This window comes from Rhagoletis zephyria, unplaced genomic scaffold, assembly GCF_001687245.7.
Source record: "Rhagoletis zephyria isolate East Lansing unplaced genomic scaffold, Rhagoletis_zephyria_1.1 Rzeph_scaffold_00098, whole genome shotgun sequence".
Taxonomy (NCBI): Eukaryota; Metazoa; Arthropoda; class Insecta; order Diptera; family Tephritidae; genus Rhagoletis; species Rhagoletis zephyria.
The window spans coordinates 103,482-124,107 of record NW_016157182.1 but is presented as its reverse complement, the minus strand read 5'-3'; the positions used below and the strand labels follow the sequence as shown (position 1 = coordinate 124,107).

At 42.0% G+C, this 20,626-nt stretch overlaps 5 protein-coding genes across 5 annotated transcripts; all 5 read right to left on the bottom strand.

The window, feature by feature from the left end:
• Positions 1 to 3,453: 3,453 nt before the first annotated feature.
• LOC108376267 (uncharacterized) lies at positions 3,454 to 4,260 on the bottom strand. Its single transcript, XM_017632469.1, has one exon. The coding sequence runs from the start codon at positions 4,258 to 4,260 to the stop codon at positions 3,454 to 3,456; it is 807 nt and encodes a 268-aa protein (XP_017487958.1).
• Positions 4,261 to 6,784: 2,524 nt separating this feature from the next.
• LOC108376256 (uncharacterized) lies at positions 6,785 to 7,975 on the bottom strand. The gene has a single exon (XM_017632459.1). It carries the CDS (start codon positions 7,973 to 7,975, stop codon positions 6,785 to 6,787), a length of 1,191 nt encoding a protein of 396 aa, XP_017487948.1.
• A 4,318-nt stretch (positions 7,976 to 12,293) lies between these two features.
• Positions 12,294 to 14,213, bottom strand: LOC108376248 (uncharacterized). Its single transcript, XM_017632448.1, has one exon. The coding sequence runs from the start codon at positions 14,211 to 14,213 to the stop codon at positions 12,294 to 12,296; it is 1,920 nt and encodes a 639-aa protein (XP_017487937.1).
• Positions 14,214 to 15,935: 1,722 nt separating this feature from the next.
• On the bottom strand, positions 15,936 to 17,822 carry LOC108376242 (uncharacterized). Its single transcript, XM_017632436.1, has one exon. It carries the CDS (start codon positions 17,820 to 17,822, stop codon positions 15,936 to 15,938), a length of 1,887 nt encoding a protein of 628 aa, XP_017487925.1.
• A 72-nt stretch (positions 17,823 to 17,894) lies between these two features.
• LOC108376232 (uncharacterized) lies at positions 17,895 to 19,442 on the bottom strand. Its single transcript, XM_017632427.1, has one exon. It carries the CDS (start codon positions 19,440 to 19,442, stop codon positions 17,895 to 17,897), a length of 1,548 nt encoding a protein of 515 aa, XP_017487916.1.
• Positions 19,443 to 20,626: the final 1,184 nt, after the last annotated feature.

The window sequence follows — 20,626 nt, the reverse complement described above, 5'->3', positions numbered from 1 at the left end:
CCAAAAATTCTTTTTCTACCGTTACTTTCTGTGGAAATTTGTCTCGCATAAAAATCATGTTTTGCTTTGTTTAATTTGCAGCGAAATTTAAGTCAGTCAATGAAGTGAAGTACGAGAGTGGGGAAGTACAATTTTAAGCTTAATTAAATATGCATATATGTACATACCGATTTTTAAGAAAATCTAAATACCTAAATACATACATATGTATGTATAAAAGCTGATTTATAAAAATTGTAATTAATTTTAATCTTTTAAGACATTTTCTGCTTTCAACTATATATAAATAAGTATGTACTTATCTAGGCATTCTACATTAGTTTCCCTGTAAGGCATTCTTTGTTCGCTTCTCTGGATTCTGTTTATCCATGCGTTCTCCCTTCGTTTGAAGGTAATGCTGCGGGTAAGGGCTTACCTCCAATGACATGCCCATGTTAAAATAAGGCCTTCTTGAAGCGAAAGGGTAAGCGATTCCCATCGCCTAGCTCGTTTCCACTTTCGTTNAAGGGTAAGCGATTCCCATCGCCTAGCTCGTTTACACTTTCGTTTCTGTGTTAATCGTGTTTTTTGCTGGGTTGGTACAAGTTCAGCCCGAATATCAGCTAAAGAATCAACATGACATCTTATATATTAATACGCAAACATGATTTTTGTGGTACACTTTTTAGGTACTTAATCCCCATTGAATTGAATATGCCGAATTTAGTTCTTAACCCTCTAAGAGCCACTATTAAAAAATATTTAAAAAAATCTGTTTAAATGAAAATTATATCAAATGAAAGATGAGTTGGCGTAGATGTTCCGAATTTGGTTTTTAACCCCCTATGACGCACTTTGAGTAAAATATTTGAAAAAAAAAATTGTTTACAAACCTGATTGGTACAAGTTCAGCTCGAGAAGCAAAATGACATCTTATATTTTAATACGCAAACATGATTTTTGTGGTACACTTTTGAGGTACTTAATCCCCATTGATTTAAATTAAACCCATATCAGATGAAAGATGAGTTAGTGAAGATGTGCCGAATTTAGTTTTTAACCCTCTAAGAGCCACTTTGAGCGAAAACTTAAAGAAAAAACTATTAAGTCCCGATTGGTAAAAGTTCAGTCCCAATATCAGTTAGAGAATCAACGTGTCATCTTATATATTACTACGCATTCGAATTCCCATACAAATTTAATTCTCCCTTCTGTTCCTATGAATTATAAGATTATTTAACCGATGGAATATAACCCCCCTAACAATATTAGTGACATAGACGAAAAGAGGTGCTGATGGAGCCTAAAATCGTCACAAGCAAAATAAAAAGGTGTACAAAATAAGTGATGTGGTTGAATTTCGACCACTGGGCGATACTAGTATTATTAAAACGACGTACGTCAAAGGTCAAGTAGAAGTGGGAACTTGTATGACTGCCCATTGATAGCTCGATTATATAGTTTAAGAAATAATATGCTTAAAGAAATGTTTATAAAAGTTGATAAATATGACATTTGACCAGGTTTGTTACACAAAAACTCCCACGACCACCGGCAAAAATATTGGTTACAATTTGTCATTTTGTTTGCCAGATATACGTTTTATCGGTGTACTTGCACAACATTCGCATTCGCAAAAGCTCCGTATTGATTATTGCGAATGCGAAAGCGAATTAATTAATGCGGAAGCTCTTTGGTTGCGAATGCGGATATTCGTAATAACCCTGGTACGCATGTAGGATCTTTGTATATAATCGATAAGCTTAATAAATCAAAACTAACCAAATGAATAATAACTGAGATATTTCAAGGCACTACATACTCTCTACTTTCAATTTAAGTACAGGTACGATAACAAAGAAGAAAGGAAATACGATTGATATTTTTGGTTGAGTTAATTTGATACGTACTTCCACTTTGCAAATCTATGGAAATCTGGTTCAAACTACACAAATATTTAAAGAGAGATGCGACAGCATTCGATACATGAAAATAAAATGCATAGTAATTCATAAACGTATCAAATTTAGAATAGGAATAAAAGACCGTGTATATAAATAACAAAAAATTTAAATCAAAATGGAGAGATAAATAGATATTAAGATATGGATATATATGTGTATACTTATTTGTAATTTGATATGATGTTAGTTTATAATAAACGAACGCAAATATACATACATACATTACAAACATTATATTATAGAATAAGGAACATACAAATAATAGAGCAGAGATTGTTAGTTGTTTGGTTTACAAATCAAAAATATATGTGTATGTAATATATATGTTATGTATGTATGTATGTACTATACACATATATTTGGTTCTATTTACGCGTTATATAAAAAAAACCTAGAGTGTTAAGCAAGCAGAAAATGGATTGTATAAATATTTACATTTAATTTAAAATGCTAGAATTATGTGCGAAGCAGTAAAAATAAAATTAAATTAAAAAATGGACATTAGATTTTATTCAAATAAGAGCAAATATCTCATGTGAAATCATTTAGTAGTTTTGCATAACATTTTCCGAGGCTCTATAAATTTATTTTTTTCGCGTTGAGAGTTGGTGTATTCACTTTTGATGTTTCCTTAACTAATAATATGAATAACTAGCGTATACAAAATTAAACAGGTGGCAACCTAAAATATTCCAAATGGTAGTCAAAATTGTAAGCAAACTTCATCAAAAGCCGTCCAGTCGTTTATGAATAAAGAGTGGTCTCGCTCTGTACCGCTAAAAAAGTTCTTAGCTCAAACAGTGAAACCTTATTGCAAATGTAAAGGCCAAACTTTTTAACTTGACATCTCATTTTTGAACCTTCAAAAAATGCGATCGCGTATTATATCTTTACATATATTAATATACATATGAGTTTTATAATAGGTGGCAACTCTATTCAAAAATATTTTTAAACAGTAAGCGGTCTCTAGTCACTAATAGTGACTTTTGGTGGTGAACTTGGATTTTGAGACTATTTGGTATTCAGTACGCTGCCTCACGTCTCTAGTCTCAAAAATAAGGCACTAATCTGTCAGCTGGCTAAGAGCCGGTCACAAAAATAGAAGTATGGGGAAAAACTTATTTCTTTCCATTTTGTTAAAAAAACGCGAAAATGAAGCGAGGAAATTTGTTCAACAAGAATTTCATTAGGAAATAAAACAAAATGCTTTAATATTATTGTTAGCGATTAAAAGCGGTCGAAACTCGATTACAATTTAGCGGATTAACCCAGATGAAAAAATATATACGTTTTATGTTGATGAAAGCGATTTAATAATAGAGTAAAACGGAAGCATGGTTTGACAGCTTACAACTCAGTGCTACCAAACTAGCAAGAACTTACAAACTCCGATAAGTACTGCCCAACTAGCAGGTCCTTACAATAGGGTTACCAGTTAGGCGCGAACATACCGGCCGCCTTGAACGACCGTTCAAAATTAGATTAACATTTTAAATTGAGTGGAAATTCAGGTAGTAAATATATCAGTTTTTGTCGGCAGCAGCGTTAGTTTCGAAATGGGTCTCAAGAGTTCACCTTCTGCGGTCTTTAAGCTGACAACACGCACGCGATCGTCGGTGCCGGGGTGGCTATCAAGTACACGTCCAAGTTTCCATTTGGTAGGTGGGGCGTTGTTATCGTGTATGACAACCACATCGTCCTTCTGCAGATTTGGCGTTGAGCGGAACCATTTTGTTCTTTGCTGAAGGTTTACAAGATACTCGTCACGCCAGCGCTTCCAGAAGTGTTGTCTTATTGACGTGATGAGCTGCCATCGTTGGAAAAGAGAACCCTTGAACATTTCCACATCGGGATCGGGGAGCGTCTTCAAAGGTTCGCCAACTAAAAAATGGCCGGGAGTCAAGACTTCCAAATCGTTAATGTTTGTGGATATCCAGCAGATAGGACGAGAGTTCACACAAGCCTCGACCTCGGTTAGCACGGTTGAAAATTCTTCATAAGCCAGGAGTGTTGAATTCAGCGCACGCTTTAAGTGATACTTGACGCGCTTTATGCCCACTTCCCAATAACCGCCCATGTGAGGGGCGCTGGGTGGATTAAAATGCCAAGTGGTATGCGTATCGGTGAAGTACGACGACAACTTATCGTCACTGATGCAGCGTTCGTATGCGATGCGTAACTCCCTTTCAGCGCCAACGAAATTCGTTCCGTTGTCAGAGTAGATATGCTGACAGTAGCCCCTTCGGTTGGTGAAACGTTTGAACGCAGCGATAAACGCAACTGAAGAAAGGTCACCTGCTAGTTCCAGGTGCATTGCGCCTGTACTCATACATATAAACGAACAAATGTATGCCTTCGTTGACTTAGCACCCCTTCCGTGGGAAAATTTCAAGGCGTAAGGCCCAGCAAAATCTACAGCACTGTGGAGAAAGCACCGTGCACAAGTTACACGGCTGAGCGGAAGTTGGGACATGAGCTGTTGCAGCGGCTTGTGATTGAGACGTTTGCAGCGAGCACATTTACGATATATGGCTCGAACGAGGCTTCGAATACCGGGGACCCAGAATCGACGTTGAAGCGTAGCCTGCATTATTTGAGGCCCAGCATGTAGCGTTGTGATATGCACTTCGGCAGCGATTATCTTTGCCAACGAAGACCCCTTTGGCAGTATTATTGGATGCTTAGCATCGTTGGAAAGTGTAGAATTTTCGATGCGACCTCCTACACGTAGGAGGCCCTTAGCGTCCAGAAACGGCTGTAAACGTATAAGACTGCTCCGAACGGGTACCGGCTTCCTTGAACTGCAATTAAAAACTTCTTGCTCGAAGGCGTTAGATTGAACATACTTTACCAAAACTAATTCGGCTTCTTGAATTTCTGCGCAGATTAACGGACCCAGTCTTCGTTTATCTGCGTTAGAGCGAGAGGCGGCAATTCGTAAGTTTTTTACGAAGCGGATACGTAAGCGGTTACTCGCTTGAGTATGTTGAACGAGTGGTATCTGGTCAAAAGATCCCATTCGCCAGCGGTCTGCGTTAGATGCGACATCTTGTTTGACTTCAGTTCGAGGTTGGTGTTGAGCTGTATTGAGGGATTAAGCCAAGGTTCGCTGTGAGCTCGCAGCCAATGCGGCCCATGCCACCAAGAGGATGCGCGAGCAGCTGAGAAGGCGTGATGCCCCTCGAAGCGCAATCAGCAGGATTATGTTCCGACGCGACGTGTCTCCAGTGATTTGCCGGCAACACTTCCTGTACGTCCGCAACGCGATTTGCAACGAAGACGGACCAGCGACTTGGAGTACCTTGTAACCACGCTAACGTAACTGTGGAGTCTGTCCACGCGTACAGCTTACCGAGCTTACAGGCGAGGCTAGATTGAACTTGCCGTACCAGCCTTGCGCCTAAATGAGCAGCGCATAGTTCTAAGCGCGGCAACGAAATGACCTTCACAGGCGCTACCTTGGTTTTGGCGGCAACTAATACCACCTCTATCTCACCGTTTGCGTTTTGCGTCCGGCAATAAAGCGCAGCCGCATAAGCAGCTTCCGAAGCGTCCGTAAAGATATGGAATTCCGCGTCGACCACTGAGCCCGTGCCCAGCCAACGCTTCAGCTTAAGCGATGCAAGTTTAGGTAACTCACTTCGATGCGCCAACCAATCTTCTGCTACATTCAGTGGTACTAACTCGTCCCAATCTACATTTGAACGCCATACCCTTTGTAACCAAATTTTAGCGCGAATTGTACAGGGCGCGGCTAATCCAAGCGGATCGAATATCTTGCTTGAGTCGGATAGAAACACGCGTTTTGTGATCTTGTCAGGCAATTCTTGTAGATTGACAGCAATAGAAAGTAAATCATTATCGGTGTGCCAAACGGAACCCAGAGTTCGGATTTCATTTCCTTCAGCTAAAAGATGCGAAACTTGCTTGGAAACGTGCGGTATTCGTTCTCGTAACGGCTGACAGTTCGTGGCCCATTTTCGCAGTTCAAAACCACTCTTAGACAATACGAAGGCGACATCTTTCTGCAGCGTGATTAAGTCATGCAGGGAGTCCGACCCCGTTAACAAATCGTCCATGTAGAAATCCCTTGTAATGACATCAGCGATCCCTTTTATGCATCGCCTGCATCCAGCGCAGCGCGATGTAACGATTTCACAGCAAGATGCGATGCCGAAGCCACTCCATAAGTTACTCTCAGAAGACGATAATCGCGAATGGGTTGTGAGAGTTCTCACGCCATACTATACGTTGATAGTCAGCATCTTGTTCTGCTACGTAAACCTGGCGGTACATCTTCTCGATGTCCGCGATCAGCCCATAGCGATGCGTGCGGAAACGAACTAGTATGGAGAATAGGTCTTGTTGTAGCTGCGGCCCTACCATCAGAGCATCGTTGAGCGAGTTTCCGGATGACGTCTTCATGGACGCGTTGAATACTACTCTGAGCTTAGTCGTGGCACTTGAATGTTTTACCACGGCGTGGTGCGGCATGTAGTACGTGTCGCCTGTAACGGCACCAGCTTGCTCCATATGGCCTAAGTCAAGAAGTTCTTCCATGAACTTACAATATTCTCGATAGAGTTGTTCGTCAGCAGCAAACCTCTTCTCCATTCGGAGTAATGCTCGGACTGCAATGCTTCTAGATTCACCTATCGGTACGGATTTCTTCAACGGTAAGCGCACGACGTATCTACCATCGTAGCTCGCTTGGTAGTGTCTTCGAAAAGTTGTTCACAGGGAGTTCTTCCGGAGTGTAATGCTTTCTCGGCGTAACTCTTCGAGTTCCCAGAACTTGTTGACCAGCTCGGATAGTTGCGTGTCACAGTGTAAGGTGGTTATGGATGTGGGCTGCTTAGTAAATTGGCCGCGTTCCCGAGCAATACCCAACCGAACACAGTGTTTTGCGCCATTGGAGTGCCATGTTGGCCCTTTCTTAACCCATTTAGTAGGATTTTGTCCATTTCGTCCATGCCTATAAGGATATCAACTGGACCAGGTTTGGCGAAACTTGGGTCAGCCAGCGATAAATCCAGAATGTGTGGCACGGTGGATGTCGGTACAGCGGTGGATGGAAGATCATTAGTAATTTTGGGTAACACGAATGTACTCACTTGGAAGTTTGCGTCTAATGATCGCGGTGATATGCGTAGGGTTACTTCTCCCTTTGTACGGCCACCTTGGGTAGCCCCTATACCTGTGACGTAAGCGGATGAAGATCGTCTGGGAAGTCGAAGTCGTTGAGCGCAGGCCTCAGTTATGAATGAGGCGTGCGAGCCGTTATCGAGGAGGGCGCGAGCTGGTTGCCAACGACCAGCGTCGTCTTGTACTAAGACTGCGGCGGTTGCCAACAAAGTGACACGATCAGCATCAGCGTAATGTGACGTGACACTAACGTGCTGGCTTGTTGCGTTCGTAGCGGTTGATTCCTGTTGGTTGTTGAAACTTGCGTGCAACAGCGTGTGATGGCGTTGCCGACACATGCGGCACAATGATGAACTGCGACATTTCGCAAGAAAGTGCCCTTTGCTAAGGCAGTTTAGGCAAGCACCTTGAGATTTGATGGCAGAAAGTTTACTATTTGCGTCGAGTCGGCTAAACTTTGAGCAAACGTATATTTTGTGGTCGCCACTGCAATAAGCGCAAGCAGACGCCTTGCCGACGTCGCATGCTTCTCCTTGGCTACATGTTGTGTGTAGAACATTCTTCGCAACTACCTTCGTGTTGGCAGGCGCAAGCGGTAGCATCTCCAAAGAGCGTGCACGAGTTTCTAGAAATTCACGAAGAGCGTTAAACGACGGTAACTCGTCAGCCACAAGCGACAATTCCCATTGTTTGCGGGTTTCGTATGCTAATTTGGATACAGTTAGGTGGATGAGCCAGTCATCCCAGAACTCGGTTGGTCGACCAAGCGCGCGTAGCGCACCGATGTGCTGCAATGTAGCATTAAGTACGTGCTTGATTGCCTTAGCGGAGTCTTTGCTCGCCTTTTCTATAGATGACAGAGCCCGTATGTGACTGTCCACCATGACTCGTATGACCTTGTACCTTGAGGTCAACAAGTCCCATGCCTCACGATAATTACTGTCACACACTGACAAACTACTCACCAAATTAAGTGCTTCACCTTTCAAGCAGTTACGCAGATACTGCAGTTTTTGCCCATCCGACAGGGTTGCGTTCGCGTTAACCACGAACAAAATGAGTCGTGGAAGGATAACCATTCCGTAGGATCACCACAAAACGAGGGCAACTGCATCTTTGGCAGCGACGTGGATGCATGTGCAACCGGAACAGGATTATGCGGTGGTGGTTGTATGTGCGATGACATAAGCCGTTTAAAGTTGGCCTTAGCAGTTATGTACCACTCCTCGCATTGTATGCGCGATTGTTCCTCCATAGGAGCGTTCTCGTCGCCACATGACAGCTCCACTTCTTGTTGAGCTTCGCAAAAACGAACCCACTGCTCTTCCAATAATTGTAGATGCGTGGAAAGCACTTCGACGTCCACCGAAAGCACATCTGCTTTACTCGACTGCAAATGTCGCTTAATGGAGTTTAAAGCGGAATCGCGGATTTTGAGCGAAGACATTTGCGTGTAAGGGCAACGCGAATGTAGATAATTATAAATTTACAGAAATAGCGTAAGTCGCGCGGTTTGCAATTAAAATAACAGACTTCGAGATCCGGCCGAAGGACCAGAATGTTAGCGATTAAAAGCGGTCGAAACTCGATTACAATTTAGCGGATTGATCCAGATGAAAAAATATACACGTTTTATGTTGATGAAAGCGATTTAATAATAGAGTAAAACGGAAGATGGTTTGACAGCTTACAACTCAGTGCTACCAAACTAGCAAGAACTTACAAACTCCGATAAGTACTGCCAACTAGCAGGTCCTTACAATAGGGTTACCAGTTAGGCGCGAACAACATACAGCGTTGAACACCGTAAAATGATTTTTTACTTTTAAACATTAAAATCTAAAGATTGTTAAAAAAATAAAACTAATAAAAAATACTAAATAAAACAAGTAGGAAAGTCTAAGTTCCGGCGGAGCCGAACATTAAATACCCGGCACAAGTATTAAATATATGTTTTCCTCCTTTCCGAAAGCTACCGCTACATGATAAGCGGGTGTATAAATTTTAAGTAAACTAGCATAATTAAATTTCGAAATATTGAAATTTAAAAATTTCTGAAATTTACCGTTATATGAAAAGCGGCCGTAATTTTAGTCCGATTTCAACAATTTTCAACGGTTTGCTTTTATGTGGCAAGCACAATAACCATACCGAGTTTGGTACAAATGGCTAGAACGGTTAGCGAGATACATATATGTAATAATAAGTGGGCGGTGCCACGCCCATTTTCCAAAATTTTATCATAAACGTATTTCTCGGTAAAGAATTGTTGCAACCATCAATTTCGAATAAAGTAGCTTTTATATGTACTGATTTATCGAGGATTTCGTATTTCTCTAAATTACCGTTATATGGGATGTGGGCGTGGTTATTGTCCGATTTTAAAAATTTTCGGCCGTTTGGTATTGGTGCAGCGTTACCAAGATATACACATGTAACCATAAGAGGGCGTGGCTACGCCCATTTTCCAAAAATTTTTAATATTCTTATTTTTCTTGTAACAATCATTGTAAATATCAATTTTGAGTGAATTATCTTCAGTAGTTACTAAAATATCGCAGTTTTCGTATTTCTGAAAATTACCGTTATATGGGAGGTAGGCGTGGTTATGGTCCGATTTCGCTCATTTTCAATTCCATCCGTCCTACGCCCAAATGAAGAGCATGGACGGACAGACAGTCACCGCTTAATCGATTTCTCTTTTCATTCTGATCATTTATGTATACATTTGTCTATATCTATCTCGATTCGTTTTGCCTGTTACAAACAACCGTTATGTGAACAAAGTTATAATACCCTTGTGCACAAGTGCGCTCGGTTATAAAAAAATAAAAAATCCTCTACGCCCGAGGAGGACTCGAACCCGGAACCTCTCGGCTACCAGCCTAATGCTTTGACCACTCGGCCATTGCGACTCTTTGAGCGGCGCGGCCAAAGGGCATACATACCCTGCAGCGGTGTCGGTTACAATTGTCGCTTTCGTACTAGTTACATTACTAGTTCCAATAGCATAATATGTTCCAGGTAGTAACAAATCGAGCTATTGGTTACATATTGCAGTTTCTAAAGGTTATTGGCCGTTTTAATATAATAGTGCTCCCTTATTACATAAAGGAATTTGTTATTTATCATTTAAATACATATTATAAATTTTGAATACTTATCCATGATCTGCTTCCCTCGTGTGACCACCACGCAAATATCGGACTGAAAAGTACCAAAATAAAGCAATACATATGTAGATACCCCTTTTTACATAACTACTACTTTTTAAATTATTTTGGTTTCTTTTCAAATATGTTTATATAAATGGGGCAATTCACGTCAAATGTCCCAGCGCCCTTAGCGGTACAAAACAAGCTACCTTTCGACTAGCTGCGATACAGACAGAAAATAGGGAAAATAATTCGAAAACTATGATTTCTATAGATTTTTGTATGGACTATGCGATGGCACTATGCGTTTTCTAAAATTTTCCCATTTTCATGGGGAAAATTCTGAACGAAAATTTATTTGTAATTTTTCTGAATTATGGTCATTTTACAAGCTTTTATTTAACTTCACTTGTATGTATGTATGTATCTTTGTATGTCCTGGAACTTTGCAGTCAATATTTAACAAACTTCCCGAAGAGCTACAGACTTGAAACTTCAAACTTAGCTCAGAACTCGAGGACAATACATTTTAAAAGATGTTTTAATCCGCTAGGTGGCGCAGGAGTCGAGATATTTGTAAAACCCGCATTTATGTTCTGATTTGGTTCGTATTTAGAACATATATTACGTATATGAAAAGAAATAAATCCGAAAAAAATGTTGTCGATAGGTGGCGCAGGAGTCGAGTTATTTGTAAAACCCGCATTTATAGTCTGATGTGGTTCATATTTAGAAAATATATGACTTATATGAAAATAAATAAATCCGCAAAAAATTTTGCCGACAGGTGGCGCAGGAGTCGAGATATTTGGAAAAACCATATTTATGATCCGATTAAGTTCACATTTAGAATGCATATTGCTTACATGAAAAGAAATAACTACACAAAAAATGTTGGCAGTTATGTGGCGCGTGAGTCTATATAATTAAAAATTCGGCATGTGTGCTCAAATTTGCTTTATATTCAGAATAGGTGTATTACCTATTTAAATTGAAATATATTGAAAATTTTCCTTGTTAAGGTCAAATGTAGTATAATATTAACTGCAAGATTTCAAAAGACTNGTGTGCTCAAATTTGCTTTATATTCAGAATAGGTGTATTACCTATTTAAATTGAAATATATTGAAAATTTTCCTTGTTAAGGTCAAATGTAGTATAATATTAACTGCAAGATTTCAAAAGACTAAAAAGTAGAAAATAAAATTATAGTTAAAAAACTTAAAACACGCTTTTATTACAACAAGAACTAAAAAGTATAAAATAATTTATAGATATAGCGATTCCGTTTAAGAAGAATAGGAAGTTCCCTAACCTGTTTTAATTTAACTGTTTTAAATTACCTAAAAATAGGATTAAAGTGATTGACCCGTAGTTATAGTCAAAATAAAGTGCACTGTAAAGTTAGTTGCAGCTTTTTTGCTTAAATTTCAATGGGATATCTGTAAAAAAACTGCAACACACTTTACAGTGCACTTTATTTTGACCATAACTATGGGTCATTAAACGAAAAATGACACTGAAGATGGCACAACGCCGAAACCGGTTTGTCTGCAAACCAAACTTGACAAGGGATGACGGAAATTCGTTCCAAAATAAATCTACTTAATAGTACTTGGAATACATTCCTGACAATACATTCAAATAGAAATTGTATTTATTAAAGCATTAACATATGAAAACAAACAAAAAAAGGTAAGTCAACGCCGCCTATTTGAAAACTCTATTTTAAAAGCTGAAATTTAAATTAAAAGATTGCTAATTGCACTCATAAATATTTGCATAATTGCAAATTGACTTTATAAATAAAAAGTTACACTTATTCCGCTATAGATTCAGAGGTCATAACGCAATTTATGTCCACATTGGTATAAGCAAATTTATTCTGAAAATTCGTCGTTTTGATTAATTAAAAAAATAAATTAAAGAGTAGGAAAAGTAAAGGCCGCCGAAGGCCGTTATAAAACCACTTGCATATTATTCTTTACACCTTCGCAAATGCAGAGGGTAAGTTCGATAACCAAGTCTAACCAATTGGCTTAGATATTTACATTTTAGNGTATCTACCATCGTCAGCTCGCTTGGTAGTGTCTTCGAAAAGTTGTTCACAGGCGAGTTCTTCCGGAGTGTAATGCTTTCTCGGGCGTAACTCTTCGAGTTCCCAGAACTTGTTGACCAGCTCGGATAGTTGCGTGTCACAGTGTAAGGTGGTTATGGATGTGGGCTGCATTAGTAAATTGGCCGCGTTCCCGAGCAATACCCAACCGAACACAGTGTTTTGCGCCATTGGAGTGCCATGTTGGCCCTTTCTTAACCCATTTAGTAGGATTTTGTCCATTTCGTCCATGCCTATAAGGATATCAACTGGACCAGGTTTGGCGAAACTTGGGTCAGCCAGCGATAAATCCAGAATGTGTGGCCACGGTGATGTCGGTACAGCGGTGGATGGAAGATCATTAGTAATTTTGGGTAACACGAATGTACTCACTTGGAAGTTTGCGTCTAATGATCGCGGTGATATGCGTAGGGTTACTTCTCCCTTTGTACGGCCACCTTGGGTAGCCCCTATACCTGTGACGTAAGCGGATGAAGATCGTCTGGGAAGTCGAAGTCGTTGAGCGCAGGCCTCAGTTATGAATGAGGCGTGCGAGCCGTTATCGAGGAGGGCACGAGCTGGTTGCCAACGACCAGCGTCGTCTTGTACTAAGACTGCGGCGGTTGCCAACAAAGTGACACGATCAGCATCAGCGTAATGTGACGTGACACTAACGTGCTGGCTTGTTGCGTTCGTAGCGGTTGATTCCTGTTGGTTGTTGAAACTTGCGTGCAACAGCGTGTGATGGCGTTGCCGACACATGCGGCACAATGATGAACTGCGACATTTCGCAAGAAAGTGCCCTTTGCTAAGGCAGTTTAGGCAAGCACCTTGAGATTTGATGGCAGAAAGTTTACTATTTGCGTCGAGTCGGCTAAACTTTGAGCAAACGTATATTTTGTGGTCGCCACTGCAATAAGCGCAAGCAGACGCCTTGCCGACGTCGCATGCTTCTCCTTGGCTACATGTTGTGTGTAGAACATTCTTCGCAACTACCTTCGTGTTGGCAGGCGCAAGCGGTAGCATCTCCAAAGAGCGTGCACGAGTTTCTAGAAATTCACGAAGAGCGTTAAACGACGGTAACTCGTCAGCCACAAGCGACAATTCCCATTGTTTGCGGGTTTCGTATGCTAATTTGGATACAGTTAGGTGGATGAGCCAGTCATCCCAGAACTCGGTTGGTCGACCAAGCGCGCGTAGCGCACCGATGTGCTGCAATGTAGCATTAAGTACGTGCTTGATTGCCTTAGCGGAGTCTTTGCTCGCCTTTTCTATAGATGACAGAGCCCGTATGTGACTGTCCACCATGACTCGTATGACCTTGTACCTTGAGGTCAACAAGTCCCATGCCTCACGATAATTACTGTCACACACTGACAAACTACTCACCAAATTAAGTGCTTCACCTTTCAAGCAGTTACGCAGATACTGCAGTTTTTGCCCATCCGACAGGGTTGCGTTCGCGTTAACCAACGAACAAAATGAGTCGTGGAAGGATAACCATTCCGTAGGATCACCACAAAACGAGGGCAACTGCATCTTTGGCAGCGACGTGGATGCATGTGCAACCGGAACAGGGTTATGCGGTGGTGGTTGTATGTGCGATGACATAAGCCGTTTAAAGTTGGCCTTAGCAGTTATGTACCACTCCTCGCATTGTATGCGCGATTGTTCCTCCATAGGAGCGTTCTCGTCGCCACATGACAGCTCCACTTCTTGTTGAGCTTCGCAAAAACGAACCCACTGCTCTTCCAATAATTGTAGATGCGTGGAAAGCACTTCGACGTCCACCGAAAGCACATCTGCTTTACTCGACTGCAAATGTCGCTTAATGGAGTTTAAAGCGGAATCGCGGATTTTGAGCGAAGACATTTGCGTGTAAGGGCAACGCGAATGTAGATAATTATAAATTTACAGAAATAGCGTAAGTCGCGCGGTTTGCAATTAAAATAACATGACTTCGAGATCCGGCGCGAAGGACCAGAATGTTAGCGATTAAAAGCGGTCGAAACTCGATTACAATTTAGCGGATTAACCCAGATGAAAAAATATACACGTTTTATGTTGATGAAAGCGATTTAATAATAGAGTAAAACGGAAGCATGGTTTGACAGCTTACAACTCAGTGCTACCAAACTAGCAAGAACTTACAAACTCCGATAAGTACTGCCCAACTAGCAGGTCCTTACAATAGGGTTACCAGTTAGGCGCGAACAATCATACAAATGTATTGAAAAAAACTGAATTTTTTTCGTTTTTTAAACATTAAAATCTAAAGATTGTTAAAAAAATAAAACTAATAAAAAATACTAAATAAAACAAGTAGGAAAGTCTAAGTTCCGGCGGAGCCGAACATTAAATACCCGGCACAAGTATTAAATATATGTTTTCCTCCTTTCCGAAAGCTACCGCTACATGATAAGCGGGTGTATAAATTTTAAGTAAACTAGCATAATTAAATTTCGAAATATTGAAATTTAAAAATTTCTGAAATTTACCGTTATATGAAAAGCGGCCGTAATTTTAGTCCGATTTCAACAATTTTCAACGGTTTGCTTTTATGTGGCAAGCACAATAACCATACCGAGTTTGGTACAAATGGCTAGAACGGTTAGCGAGATACATATATGTAATAATAAGTGGGCGGTGCCACGCCCATTTTCCAAAATTTTATCATAAACGTATTTCTCGGTAAAGAATTGTTGCAACCATCAATTTCGAATAAAGTAGCTTTTATATGTACTGATTTATCGAGGATTTCGTATTTCTCTAAATTACCGTTATATGGGATGTGGGCGTGGTTATTGTCCGATTTTAAAAATTTTCGGCCGTTTGGTATTGGTGCAGCGTTACCAAGATATACACATGTAACCATAAGAGGGCGTGGCTACGCCCATTTTCCAAAAATTTATAATCTTCTTATTTTTCGTCTAAAGTGCACAAGTTACACGGCTGAGCGGAAGTTGGGACATGAGCTGTTGCAGCGGCTTGTGATTGAGACGTTTGCAGCGAGCACATTTACGATATATGGCTCGAACGAGGCTTCGAATACCGGGGACCCAGAATCGACGTTGAAGCGTAGCCTGCATTATTTGAGGCCCAGCATGTAGCGTTGTGATATGCACTTCGGCAGCGATTATCTTTGCCAACGAAGACCCCTTTGGCAGTATTATTGGATGCTTAGCATCGTTGGAAAGTGTAGAATTTTCGATGCGACCTCCTACACGTAGGACGCCCTTAGCGTCCAGAAACGGCTGTAAACGTATAAGACTGCTCCGAACGGGTACCGGCTTCCTTGAACTGCAATTAAAAACTTCTTGCTCGAAGGCGTTAGATTGAACATACTTTACCAAAACTAATTCGGCTTCTTGAATTTCTGCGCAGATTAACGGACCCAGTCTTCGTTTATCTGCGTTAGAGCGAGAGGCGGCAATTCGTAAGTTTTTTACGAAGCGGACTACGTAAGCGGTTACTCGCTTGAGTATGTTGAACGAGTGGTATCTGGTCAAAATATCCCATTCGCCAGCGGTCTGCGTTAGATGCGACATCTTGTTTGACTTCAGTTCGAGGTTGGTGTTGAGCTGTATTGAGGGATTAAGCCAAGGTTCGCTGTGAGCTCGCAGCCAATGCGGCCCATGCCACCACTAGAGGATGCGCGAGCAGCTGAGAAGGCGTGATGCCCCTCGAAGCGCAATCAGCAGGATTATGTTCCGACGCGACGTGTCTCCAGTGATTTGCCGGCAACACTTCCTGTACGTCCGCAACGCGATTTGCAACGAAGACGGACCAGCGACTTGGAGTACCTTGTAACCACGCTAACGTAACTGTGGAGTCTGTCCACGCGTACAGCTTACCGAGCTTACAGGCGAGGCTAGATTGAACTTGCCGTACCAGCCTTGCGCCTAAATGAGCAGCGCATAGTTCTAAGCGCGGCAACGAAATGACCTTCACAGGCGCTACCTTGGTTTTGGCGGCAACTAATACCACCTCTATCTCACCGTTTGCGTTTTGCGTCCGGCAATAAAGCGCAGCCGCATAAGCAGCTTCCGAAGCGTCCGTAAAGATATGGAATTCCGCGTCGACCACTGAGCCCGTGCCCAGCCAACGCTTCAGCTTAAGCGATGCAAGTTTAGGTAACTCACTTCGATGCGCCAACCAATCTTCTGCTACATTCAGTGGTACTAACTCGTCCCAATCTACATTTGAACGCCATACCCTTTGTAACCAAATTTTAGCGCGAATTGTACAGGGCGCGGCTAATCCAAGCGGATCGAATATCTTGCTTGAGTCGGATAGAAACACGCGTTTTGTGATCTTGTCAGGTAATTCTTGTAGATTGACAGCAATAGAAAGTAAATCATTATCGGTGTGCCAAACGGAACCCAGAGTTCGGATTTCATTTCCTTCAGCTAAAAGATGCGAAACTTGCTTGGAAACGTGCGGTATTCGTTCTCGTAACGGCTGACAGTTCGTGGCCCATTTTCGCAGTTCAAAACCACTCTTAGACAATACGAAGGCGACATCTTTCTGCAGCGTGATTAAGTCATGCAGGGAGTCCGACCCCGTTAACAAATCGTCCATGTAGAAATCCCTTGTAATGACATCAGCGATCCCTTTGTATGCATCGCCTGCATCCAGCGCAGCGCGATGTAACGATTTCACAGCAAGATGCGATGCCGAAGCCACTCCATAAGTTACTCTCAGAAGACGATAATCGCAAATGGGTTGTGATGAGTTCTCACGCCATACTATACGTTGATAGTCAGCATCTTGTTCTGCTACGTAAACCTGGCGGTACATCTTCTCGATGTCCGCGATCAGCCCATAGCGATGCGTGCGGAAACGAACTAGTATGGAGAATAGGTCTTGTTGTAGCTGCGGCCCTACCATCAGAGCATCGTTGAGCGAGTTTCCGGATGACGTCTTCATGGACGCGTTGAATACTACTCTGAGCTTAGTCGTGGCACTTGAATGTTTTACCACGGCGTGGTGCGGCATGTAGTACGTGTCGCCTGTAACGGCACCAGCTTGCTCCATATGGCCTAAGTCAAGAAGTTCTTCCATGAACTTACAATATTCTCGATAGAGTTGTTCGTCAGCAGCAAACCTCTTCTCCATTCGGAGTAATGCTCGGACTGCAATGCTTCTAGATTCACCTATCGGTACGGATTTCTTCAACGGTAAGCGCACGACGTATCTACCATCGTTAGCTCGCTTGGTAGTGTCTTCGAAAAGTTGTTCACAGGTGAGTTCTTCCGGAGTGTAATGCTTTCTCGTGCGTAACTCTTCGAGTTCCCAGAACTTGTTGACCAGCTCGGATAGTTGCGTGTCACAGTGTAAGGTGGTTATGGATGTGGGCTGCTTTAGTAAATTGGCCGCGTTCCCGAGCAATACCCAACCGAACACAGTGTTTTGCGCCATTGGAGTGCCATGTTGGCCCTTTCTTAACCCATTTAGTAGGATTTTGTCCATTTCGTCCATGCCTATAAGGATATCAACTGGACCAGGTTTGGCGAAACTTGGGTCAGCCAGCGATAAATCCAGAATGTGTGGTCACGGTGGTGTCGGTACAGCGGTGGATGGAAGATCATTAGTAATTTTGGGTAACACGAATGAACTCACTTGGAAGTTTGCGTCTAATGATCGCGGTGATATGCGTAGGGTTACTTCTCCCTTTGTACGGCCACCTTGGGTAGCCCCTATACCTGTGACGTAAGCGGATGAAGATCGTCTGGGAAGTCGAAGTCGTTGAGCGCAGGCCTCAGTTATGAATGAGGCGTGCGAGCCGTTATCGAGGAGGGCGCGAGCTGGTTGCCAACGACCAGCGTCGTCTTGTACTAAGACTGCGGCGGTTGCCAACAAAGTGACACGATCAGCATCAGCGTAATGTGACGTGACACTAACGTGCTGGCTTGTTGCGTTCGTAGCGGTTGATTCCTGTTGGTTGTTGAAACTTGCGTGCAACAGCGTGTGATGGCGTTGCCGACACATGCGGCACAATGATGAACTGCGACATTTCGCAAGAAAGTGCCCTTTGCTAAGGCAGTTTAGGCAAGCACCTTGAGATTTGATGGCAGAAAGTTTACTATTTGCGTCGAGTCGGCTAAACTTTGAGCAAACGTATATTTTGTGGTCGCCACTGCAATAAGCGCAAGCAGACGCCTTGCCGACGTCGCATGCTTCTCCTTGGCTACATGTTGTGTGTAGAACATTCTTCGCAACTACCTTCGTGTTGGCAGGCGCAAGCGGTAGCATCTCCAAAGAGCGTGCACGAGTTTCGAGAAATTCACGAAGAGCGTTAAACGACGGTAACTCGTCAGCCACAAGCGACAATTCCCATTGTTTGCGGGTTTCGTATGCTAATTTGGATACAGTTAGGTGGATGAGCCAGTCATCCCAGAACTCGGTTGGTCGACCAAGCGCGCGTAGCGCACCGATGTGCTGCAATGTAGCATTAAGTACGTGCTTGATTGCCTTAGCGGAGTCTTTGCTCGCCTTTTCTATAGATGACAGAGCCCGTATGTGACTGTCCACCATGACTCGTATGACCTTGTACCTTGAGGTCAACAAGTCCCATGCCTCACGATAATTACTGTCACACACTGACAAACTACTCACCAAATTAAGTGCTTCACCTTTCAAGCAGTTACGCAGATACTGCAGTTTTTGCCCATCCGACAGGGTTGCGTTCGCGTTAACCAGCGAACAAAATGAGTCGTGGAAGGATAACCATTCCGTAGGATCACCACAAAACGAGGGCAACTGCATCTTTGGCAGCGACGTGGATGCATGTGCAACCGGAACAGGATTATGCGGTGGTGGTTGTATGTGCGATGACATAAGCCGTTTAAAGTTGGCCTTAGCAGTTATGTACCACTCCTCGCATTGTATGCGCGATTGTTCCTCCATAGGAGCGTTCTCGTCGCCACATGACAGCTCCACTTCTTGTTGAGCTTCGCAAAAACGAACCCACTGCTCTTCCAATAATTGTAGATGCGTGGAAAGCACTTCGACGTCCACCGAAAGCACATCTGCTTTACTCGACTGCAAATGTCGCTTAATGGAGTTTAAAGCGGAATCGCGGATTTTGAGCGAAGACATTTGCGTGTAAGGGCAACGCGAATGTAGATAATTATAAATTTACAGAAATAGCGTAAGTCGCGCGGTTTGCAATTAAAATAACATGACTTCGAGATCCGGCGCGAAGGACCAGAATGTTAGCGATTAAAAGCGGTCGAAACTCGATTACAATTTAGCGGATTAACCCAGATGAAAAAATATACACGTTTTATGTTGATGAAAGCGATTTAATAATAGAGTAAAACGGAAGCATGGTTTGACAGCTTACAACTCAGTGCTACCAAACTAGCAAGAACTTACAAACTCCGATAAGTACTGCCCAACTAGCAGGTCCTTACAATAGGGTTACCAGTTAGGCGCGAACAATCATACAAATGTATTGAAAAAAACTGAATTTTTTTCGTTTTTTAAACATTAAAATCTAAAGATTGTTAAAAAAATAAAACTAATAAAAAATACTAAATAAAACAAGTAGGAAAGTCTAAGTTCCGGCGGAGCCGAACATTAAATACCCGGCACAAGTATTAAATATATGTTTTCCTCCTTTCCGAAAGCTACCGCTACATGATAAGCGGGTGTATAAATTTTAAGTAAACTAGCATAATTAAATTTCGAAATATTGAAATTTAAAAATTTCTGAAATTTACCGTTATATGAAAAGCGGCCGTAATTTTAGTCCGATTTCAACAATTTTCAACGGTTTGCTTTTATGTGGCAAGCACAATAACCATACCGAGTTTGGTACAAATGGCTAGAACGGTTAGCGAGATACATATATGTAATAATAAGTGGGCGGTGCCACGCCCATTTTCCAAAATTTTATCATAAACGTATTTCTCGGTAAAGAATTGTTGCAACCATCAATTTCGAATAAAGTAGCTTTTATATGTACTGATTTATCGAGGATTTCGTATTTCTCTAAATTACCGTTATATGGGATGTGGGCGTGGTTATTGTCCGATTTTAAAAATTTTCGGCCGTTTGGTATTGGTGCAGCGTTACCAAGATATACACATGTAACCATAAGAGGGCGTGGCTACGCCCATTTACCAAACATTTTTAATATTCTTATTTTTCTTGTAACAATCATTGTAAATATCAATTTTGAGTGAATTATCTTCAGTAGTTACTAAAATATCGCAGTTTTCGTATTTCTGAAAATTACCGTTATATGGGAGGTAGGCGTGGTTATGGTCCGATTTCGC